Consider the following 9719-nt stretch of genomic DNA (forward strand, 5'->3'; position numbering starts at 1 on the left):
ATAATGCTGGAGTGGGTACCTGAGTTTGGTAAGTGAAGTGGGTACCTGATCTAACAGTACTTTTGTGGGTGCATCGTCCAACAATACTGTAGTGGGTACCTGGAGTGGGATGCATATGGGGGAAGGGGGGAGAAAACTAGCTGCACTGTATATACTGTATACTTCAGTACTTCTTTACTCCACATTTCCTATTTGACAGATTTGAAGCCAATCTTTCTTCTGTTTTTTTATTTTTTCTGTTGTGACAGAATGAAACTCAAGCGTAACTTGAGACAATGTGAAGATGGAAGGGTGGGATTTTGTTACAGGCTAAGTTGTTGCCAGCTGGCCATGAAGTGTAGGCTGTCCCAGGTTTGTCATATGAGGGGGGGGGGGGTTCACACACCACCCTCACAGTCATTAGCCCCTTATTTTTATGTCAACTGTACATTGTACATAATGTAATTAATGTCATTAAAGAATGTATAATTGTGTTCATGAAAATGGATTTTGTTTTTTTTTTGTTTAACAGACATCTTCTAAACTTTACTGTATTGTATATGGAGGTAGCTATACAATCCCATCAAAGAAAATTTAAGATATAGTCCATATCAGATACAAGGTTTACAATCTGTCTTAATCAGTTTTTCTTGAATTTCTAAATCAGTTATTAAAAGAAAATCTTTGTTTTGGCTACCATTTGTAGCCAAAATCTTCTGAACGTTATAATTTTTTAATTCTTTTTTTCCGCGGATATCAACTACTGAGGTTTCTCGCCCTTGTAATTAGAAAAAATCTATTGTCTCCCTTTGTGTGAAAAACCAAACTTGCAATAAAAATAACGTTTTCTTAACTAAGGGAGGTAATTGGTCAGCTGTAGACAGCATTAGAGTTGTCTCTCCTTGTAGCTCTGTTGGAAAGGTTACATTTTACAACGGTTAAACGCAATTGTAATTAATAGTAATAGATGGAGATTCAAAGTATCGTTAATAAAGTCAATACACTTTATCTAAAACCTACATCTTCTTGAATAACTAGATCTGAATTTGACGCAAGCATTCACCTTAAATGACTACACATCTACTGAAAATATATTTTGTTTACCAATTCGATTGCGGTCACATCGGGTCCTCCCCAATTAGTTCTTATGTTAGGGTTTACTTGATATGATGTGGAGTTATGTGGATCTAGGTCTACTCTAAACATGGGACACAACCCTGCATGTTAGTTATGTAACACACACACATACGTTGTTGATATTTGCCGGCTGGTGTGTGTGCCAGTGGTTGACACGAAATCACGTGACAAAACTGCCGGTTGTCCGGCTTATGTGAACACGTCATGTCAACAAGAGAAGATGTTTTCACATTTGTCACTGATCACTGGACTTAATTAGCCAACGCAAGCCATTTTAACAAATCCTTTTCTAGTTGAGTAATGATATATCTGATCCAATAATGAACTCACCTTCACTAGACAGCTGGGTGAATAATGAACTCACCTGGGTATTCAACTTCTTACCTGTGCAATGATTCAAGATGTATTTACCTACCTCTCCCCCGCCCCAATGTTACCGTGACACGAAAGGCTAGTTACCTCCCTTCGTTTGTTGACATAACGTGTGTATTAATACCTCGCGGCCTACACATGTTTGTTGTTTTAACGTTATAGCTTTCTTTCTTAGCCAATCTTAAGTAATCTTAACGTTATAGCTTTCTTTCTTAGCCAATCTGAACGTAATAGCTTTGTTTGTTAGCCAATTTTTTTCCCCCGGTGTTTAGTGAAAATATTGCCAGTCATTGAAGACCGTGTGTTTTTAAAAGTTTCTAAATCAGCTGATTCATCGTCGATTTGGGAGCAAGGTGGGTCTTTTCACTAAAAAAAAAAGTAAATATATTTTCTGGTATGTAGATCTAGCTTGAATTTTCTGAACGTACTTTTGGCTCTCATCAAATATTATTGGGGATCTTTTGTTTGCTCTATCGTTTAAAAGAATTGCATACATAATATAAGGACGAGCGGGGTAAAGTTCATTACCTTAAAACCATCTTGGATAGACTACGGCTTGACGTTGAAGCAACTACTACATTTCACTGATTGGTAAGTTTGAAGTTTTTTTTTTCCTGATTTAACTTACTGACTGACACCCGGCTTCGTTGTAACTGATCATTATAACTCGAGGTACAAATTAACTACGACATGTAACATTTGTTTTCCTGTGTGTTATCCGGATAAGCCCCGCCTGTAAAGTAAAAAGTGCACGCGCGAAAAGTTAAGCCCCGCCACTTTTTTGTCTCCAATTTAATGCATGCACGCAAGCTTGAGGTACCGAAATACACGTAAATTTATAATGACAAGTTCTAATTTCACCTGTTCAATAAAAATCTAAAGTACAAGTTTCATATCCTCTTTTTACTTTCTCGTATACTGGGGGGTACCACGATATAGTCTGTGCTATTCTTTCGATGACCAACAGTGTTGTTGGGAATTTGAAGAGTTTAAGCGCTAGACCCACACGTGAACCTGATGTTTTAACAGTGAATTACTCATTAATAAATTGCTTGTGAAAAATATATTTTTAACTTAATATTTGTAACTCCAAATCTCTATGTTAGTTAGTACATGTGAGTTATGGACATGCAGTGTATAAAAATGAATGCACAGAAGTGGCGAAGTAATGTACATATTTTAGTTCTTTTTTTATTTCTAAACATATACCACACTCATACACACGTGCACGTTTTGAATTTATATATTAAATGCCCACTCACAGTTAAAGTACGTTTACAGTAATCCCCTTCAAAGTTAAAGTACGTTTACAGTAAGCCCACTCACAGTGTTTCTTCCAGACATTTTTCTCCGGGGGGGGGGGGGGTGCGAGAACTGGTAAAAGTATGTTTTCTATATAAATTCCATTTCGTTCGGGGGGGGGGGGGGTAGGCTCACCCCTCGAAGAGATGCCTGGAAGAAACTCTGCCCACTCACAATTAAAGTTCAAGCTAGGCAAAAAATAAACTTGATTCCGCAAATGCCGTGACCCCGACGATATGCAACTAATTATCAGACAGAACTGTAAACAACATTTCCTGTTGTGCATGTTGTTTACGACTCAACAAGGGGAGATCACTCGCTGAACAAACACATTCCGTCCGCTACCCGCTTATATAAGTAGCTGGCAGTGCTCGCGTACTTGAATTCGGCTGACGCTGGTGGATTTTATCCTCAACAAAACATTTTCAGTTGGGTCTTCATCCCTCGGATTGGTAGGGTAGCCTGTTATGTATTCACATCCAAGCACTTTAATTTTTTTTTTCGTAAAAAATTGTGTTAAAATATTTATTCATAAATGTATATCAGGACAATGTTGAAAGTCATGACCTCAAGACAACCCTTCTTGTGTCGTCTGCTGGTCGTTCTTCTGTGTTCTGGCGTCACCGGCATGATTATAGACTTGTCTCATCCCCTCTCGCATAATACGATCTACTGGCCCGGACAGCCGAAATTTAACAGGACAGTTGTAGTAATGGGAAGTAACAAGGATAAAGTTTGGTAAGTAGAATTTTAATGGTTGTTTCCCCTACCGTAAAAAATATTTTCCCTTAATTGTTTATTATATAGGCCTACCAATAGAGGCCTAGAGTGGCCTAGATTCTATAATAAATATGTTTAATTCGTATCAAGCTTGGTAAAAGGAAATGTAAAAGAAAATGAAATAACATTATATAATTTGTATTTGCTATGTTTTAGTTAAATAATATCGACGATTTCTTTCATAAAGAAAAAGTTTTAAACGCAATATTAAATATTTCCATTTCACAATTGATAAGTCAGTGAACAGCCATAGCTACATATTTATGTATCGAGAATTCCAAGAAAGTGTTTTATCTATACTACAAAACAAACCATACTCCGAAACTTTACCTAACCAGAAGTCTCCTTAAGCAAAGTTTCCTTCTCCAAAGGCTAAGGATCTTCAAGCTTTTTAAGAATTTGTAGGTATGTCTAATCGTTCAAAATACACACTCACACTCACACACAAACTCACGTGCTCGCACGCGCACACACATACACACTCGTATGCCATTATTTTTTAATGTCACAGTGTAACCAAGGTTAGGACAAAATGGATCCTTTGCAACCTTTGATCACGTGATAATCTTTCAGGATTGAAGTGGGCGCCTTCTCGTCAGGGGAGCACGGCGGCACCCATATCGACGCCCCCCGGCACTTCTCCCCCCACAGCTACGACCTGAAGGACCTACCCCTGGAGCATACGATAGCCGAGGGCGTCATGATAGACGCTAGAGCTGAGGCCGCCCTAAACAATGATTACCAGCTGACAGTAGAGAAAGTAGGTCAACGTCTGCTCACGCTAAAAATAGATTTGGCTCACTGTTAAATTATTGGATGTATTCATTTCATTACGTACATTGTTAAATGTGTATTCATTATTGAGTCAATCAAGATATGCTTGAGATCTACCAGAATATAACACACGGTCTTGTTCATTTAACTTGACTTCAGACCTTGCAAGCAATCACGTTTATAGCAAGGTGCACCTACAGCTGCAAGGGTAGCACAAGGTGCACATAGATTCACAGGTAGCACAAGGTGCACATAGATTCACGTGTAGCACAAGGTGCACATAGATTCACGGGTAGCACAAGGTGCATATAGATTCACAGGTAGCACAAGGCGCACCTAGTTCTACTGTAGCACAAGGTGCACATGGATTCACAGGTAGCACAAGGCGCACCTAGTTCTACTGTAGCACAAGGTGCAGCTAGAGATGGTCAACCACACAGAGAAAACAAGGTGGATCACGTGACATATGCCGGTGATGGAAAGAGCTTCAAATAATCGTTTTCGTTTTGTTTACGGAAAAGAAAACATTTTCAAAGGATGTTTATGGAGAATAGCTGGCCCTGGGATATGTTGAGAAGGGGGGGGGGGTGTAAAAACAAAACTACAGTAACGTTTGCTTCTGTTCATTGCGTACTGTAAATTTAACATTACAGTAGGATATTTAAAATGTTTTTTTATTAAAGAGAGGGGGGAGGAGGGAGGTAAGGGGGCGCTTAGACATCAGAACTTTCAGCATGAAAACCGAATGTAAGGCTAGAGAGGTTTGCTCTATAATGTGTTCTGTACCCCTCCCCCTCCCCCCAAACTAGAGAGGTTTGCTCTATAATGTGTTCTGTCCCCCCCCCCCCCCCAACCTAGAGGTTTGCTCTATGACGTGTCCTCTGTCCGCCCCCCCCCCCCCCCCCCGTTAACCTAAGATGTTTCCTCTATACCGTGTCCTCTCCCCCCAGCTGAAGGCCTGGGAGACTGACCACGGCAGAATCCCCGACAAGGCCGCTGTGCTGGTCAACTTTGGCTGGACCTCACGCTGGTCAAACCCACGAGAATTTTTCGGAACCAATGACGTCACCAATCACACGTAAGTTGCTTTCTACTCCATCCTATCTGGTTACATCCTATGCGGTTACAACCCATCTGGTTACATCCCAACTGGTTACATCCCATCTGGTTACATCCCAACTGGTTACATCCCAGGTGGTTACACTCCTGGTGCTCCCATTCCCTGTCGTTTTTATTTGGTTACCTACAAATTGATATTTTAGACAAAACATGACTTTTAGACAAAACATGACATTTAACATAAAACATGACATTCCAAAAGAAAACATGACATTTCAAATAAAACATGACATTTGCGACAAAACATGTATTTTAAACAAAACGACCTTTTAAAGCAACTCTCTTACCACCCACTCCTTCCCCATTATGGAGTGATACAAAACAGGAAATAAACAGATAGGATAACCAGTTTTTCAAATATAGCTAGTAGATGGTTAATGATCTAATTATACAAATATTGCTGGTAGAGGGTTAACGATCAAATTATTAATAATACAAATATAGCTAGTAGAAGGTTAAAAATCAAATTATTAATAATACAAATATAGCTGGTAGAAGGTTAACGATGTAAGAATTTATTTCAAAAACATTAAAGTGTAGAGGGTTAATGGTACAAATATTTTAAAGTATTTGATAGAATACTCCATATATAAAAAAAAAACCTAACAGAATGCCCAATTATAAAAATTCTTTGGAATGCAAAGCTTTAACAATCTTGACAGAATGCGCGTTGCAAGATTTTAACAAAATGCACCCAATTAAACAGCTTGACAAAATGCATTATCTAGCGGTAAATTGACAGAATGCACATAATTAAACAACTTGGAAGAATGCAAAATGTTTATAGAATACACCAAATTAAACAACTTGACAAAATACCCCACCTATCACCAACTTGCCAGAAGCCCCAGATAACCCCTCCCCCCCACCTCTCCAGGACCTTCCACTTCCCCGTGGTGTCAAGCCCCAGCTAAAGTCACCTCCCCTCCCCAGAACCTTCCACTTCCCCGTGGTGTCAAGCCCCAGCTAACGTCACCTTCCCTCCCCCCCACCTCTCCAGGACCTTCCACTTCCCCGTGGTGTCAAGCCCCACCTAACGCCACCTCCACTCCCCAGGACCTTCCACTTCCCCGTGGTGTCAAGCCCCAGCTAACGCCACCTCCACTCCCCAGGACCTTCCACTTCCCCGTGGTGTCAAGCCCCAGCTAACGCCACCACCTCCCCTCCCCAGGACCTTCCACTTCCCCGTGGTGTCAAGCCCCACCTAACGCCACCTCCACTCCCCAGGACCTTCCACTTCCCCGTGGTGTCAAGCCCCAGCTAACGCCACCACCTCCCCTCCCCAGGACCTTCCACTTCCCCGTGGTGTCCGCCGAGGCTGCCCGCTGGCTGCTGGACCACAGACACCTCAAGATCCTGGCCGTCGACGTGCCTGCACCAGACGGCCCCACCGACACGACGTTCCCCGTCCACCGTCTGCTGCTGTCGCAGAACATCGTCATCATCGAGAACGTCATGGTGCCAGACTCACTTCCGGCACGCGGTTTCCGGCTGCACGCGGCGCCAATCCGGGTCGAGGGCGGGACCGGCGTGCAGACGCGGGTCTACGCCATGTTGTACGATGACGTCACGAGCAGGTCACCATTGGTCCAGCATCTGTCCATCTTGTTGTGTTTGCTGGTTGGAACATTGGCTTGTTGGTTGGCGCAGGTCTGATGGTAAAAGTGTTGATAACGTGTGAAGTTTTTGATGTATAGATTTTGATCATGTTGAAATTTTTTGATGATGTAAATTTTAATCATGTTTAAATTTCTTGATGATTTAAATTTTGATTACGCTTGAAATCCTTGCTGTAGATTTTGATGGCTTTTGAAGTTTTTTGATGATGTGATGTTGATGATGTTTGAAATCCTTAATGTAAATTTGATAACGTATGAATGTATTAATGATGTAAATGTTGATGTGTGAATGTCGTATGTACATTTTGTTGATACTGTAAATTTTCTTGATGATGTGTGAATTTCGTGATGATATAAATTTTGATGACTTATGAATGACTTGATAATGTAAATTGATGTATGAATTTCTTGATGATGTTGATTCCTCAGATGCTCTACAATATAGTAACTTTTTTGTTCTTTGTATCATATGTACATATTTGGATTAAATATTTTATAATTATTGTGTGATCTTAGCCTTCTCTTCTATGTGTGCTGTGTATGTAGCACATACGTTATGTGGATGGGTTGGCTCACACATACACATTTGTACTGAACACGCCAGAGGCAAAAACTTCCCAGCTAGTTAACTGCTCACACCGTAGATATTCAATGAACCACACATCACCACCCATCTCACCACCACACCTCACCACCACACCATACCTCACCACCACACCTCACCACCACACCTCACCACCACACCTCACCACCACACCACACCTCACCACCACACCATACCTCACCACCACACCACACCTCACCACCACACCATACCTCACCACCACACCTCACCTCACCACCACACCTCACCACCACACCACACCTCACCACCACACCTCACCACCACACCACACCTCACCACCACACCACACCTAACCACCACACCATACTTCACCACCACACCTCACCACCACACCTCACCACTACACCATACCTCACCACCACACCTCACCACCACACCACACCTCACCACCACACCTCACCACCACACCTCACCACCACACCTCACCACCACACCTCACCACCACACCACACCTCACCACCACACCACACCTCACCACCACACCACACCTCACCACCACACCATACCACCACACCACACCTCACCACCACACCACACCACAATGCACCATCACACCTCACCACCACACCACCACACCTCACCACCAAACCGCATCTCGCCACCCCACCACACCTCACCAACCCCCGCCAAATCGAACAGATTCACCCATCTTAAAACCACCTCCCCACTCCCCGGGATCACAAGATTTTATGACCACCCCCACCCTGACGTACCCTCCTCACCCCCGCACTTTACCGTTTTGAAGACATTTCGCTTTTAATTGCCCTCCCTGCTAAAGTAATATCCCCTCCCCCACCCTCTCATCTCAGCCTGTTTGCTCTAAAGTTCTGGCTGTTCCAAATCTAACCGTCTCTTAACTAACTTAAGCCATGTGTTAATTACATGATTTTTTTTTCCTAGACAGTTTAACAGTCTAAAGCTCGTATTGATTTGGCTATTGACGCGATTATAAAATAGCATGTATGAGGATAGGCGGCTATTTTCACGTTTTAAAAATGTGCATGTTGTGGCTATAGCGTTTTTCTAATTTCGACTCAAACTATAAGGCACGGGCGTCGGCCTTGATTTTTGTTATGTGGGTGGTGGTGGCTGAAGGGGTGGGGTAATTATTGGATATTTTTAAATTGACCAGATACTACGCTCAATAAACTTTCCGTAAGATAAAGGAGATTGTTTAAAGCGGGGGCGTCTTGGAGCCCTAAAATAAAAGGGGATTATCTAGCCCCGTTAGGATTAGCCAGTCGTTTGTAATAGTCCGTTAGGATTAGCACCGGTTTGTAATAGTCCGTTAGGATTAGCGAGTAATAAAGTAAAAGATTGGCTGGGGGCCAAAACTCCCTCATTTAAACAAAAAAGTCGAACATCTATTTTAGATTTCTAAAAGTAGCTTCGGTGCCTTGAGCAAAGTCTAAAACTAGCCGTAATCACCTCTTTTCAATACACCATTTATTCTGTCTTTCGCCTCCCCCCCCCCCTCTCCACACTCCCAAACACGTACATAACACGTCTTTCAATAAACTGATTTCACAAGACTCCTCTCCACCCCCTCCCCCTTACCACACACTAAATCTTTCAATAGACATCACATAGCTGTAGGATCACACAAAAACGGTTACGTATGTTTACGTATGTTTACTCTTCCCCTCCCCCACAACCCCCCCTCCCCCACGCCCCTCCCCCGCCCACCTACCTGCTAATTCCTTTATGACCCAAACTGGACCATGACGGCCAGCCAGGGACGCAACAGGATTATCGCCGGATTAGCGCCGGATTAGCAGGATCTGTAGCAGACGTGGCGGTCTGACCGACAGAGAAACGTCAGCAACAAGTGTGTCGTCTGCTGCACTGTGACGTCACACCGTCCAGTCACGTGACAGGCCGGTGTGACGTCACGCACCATCCTCCCTGTTCTGTTACCCAACTTGCCGCCAGGGCTTCTTCTTCTTCTTCTTCTTCGTTCTTAATTTAGAATATGGTGGAGGATTCAGCCAACAAGTCCAACTTCGTGAACA

General features: G+C 42.6%; 1 protein-coding gene across 2 annotated transcripts; it reads left to right on the forward strand.

The window, feature by feature from the left end:
- Nucleotides 1-1690: 1690 nt before the first annotated feature.
- Nucleotides 1691-7558, forward strand: LOC131930578 (isatin hydrolase-like). Of its 2 annotated transcripts, XM_059287118.1 has the most exons (6): nucleotides 1691-1841; nucleotides 1973-2079; nucleotides 3337-3528; nucleotides 4144-4330; nucleotides 5295-5422; nucleotides 6750-7558. In XM_059287118.1, the coding sequence occupies exons 3-6, from the start codon at nucleotides 3341-3343 to the stop codon at nucleotides 7117-7119; spliced, it is 873 nt and encodes a 290-aa protein (XP_059143101.1). In that variant the 5' UTR covers nucleotides 1691-1841; nucleotides 1973-2079; nucleotides 3337-3340; the 3' UTR covers nucleotides 7120-7558. The 2 variants fall into 2 exon arrangements, with proteins under 2 accessions (XP_059143101.1, XP_059143102.1); XM_059287119.1 differs by lacking the exon at nucleotides 1973-2079.
- Nucleotides 7559-9719: the final 2161 nt, after the last annotated feature.

Source organism: Physella acuta, unplaced genomic scaffold, assembly GCF_028476545.2.
Source record: "Physella acuta isolate Inbredline_101_S28 unplaced genomic scaffold, ASM2847654v3 ptg001807l, whole genome shotgun sequence".
In the NCBI taxonomy this organism is placed as follows: domain Eukaryota; kingdom Metazoa; phylum Mollusca; class Gastropoda; family Physidae; genus Physella; species Physella acuta.

Excerpts from the sequence above, each read along its gene's own strand:
- LOC131930578 (XM_059287118.1), top strand. The coding sequence starts at position 3,341 with ATGTTGAAAGTCATGACCTCAAGACAACCCTTCTTGTGTCGTCTGCTG. Across the intron at positions 3,529-4,143 it reads AGTAACAAGGATAAAGTTTG|GATTGAAGTGGGCGCCTTCT; the intron begins GTAAGTAGAATT and ends ATAATCTTTCAG. Across the intron at positions 5,423-6,749 it reads AATGACGTCACCAATCACAC|GACCTTCCACTTCCCCGTGG; the intron begins GTAAGTTGCTTT and ends TCCCCTCCCCAG.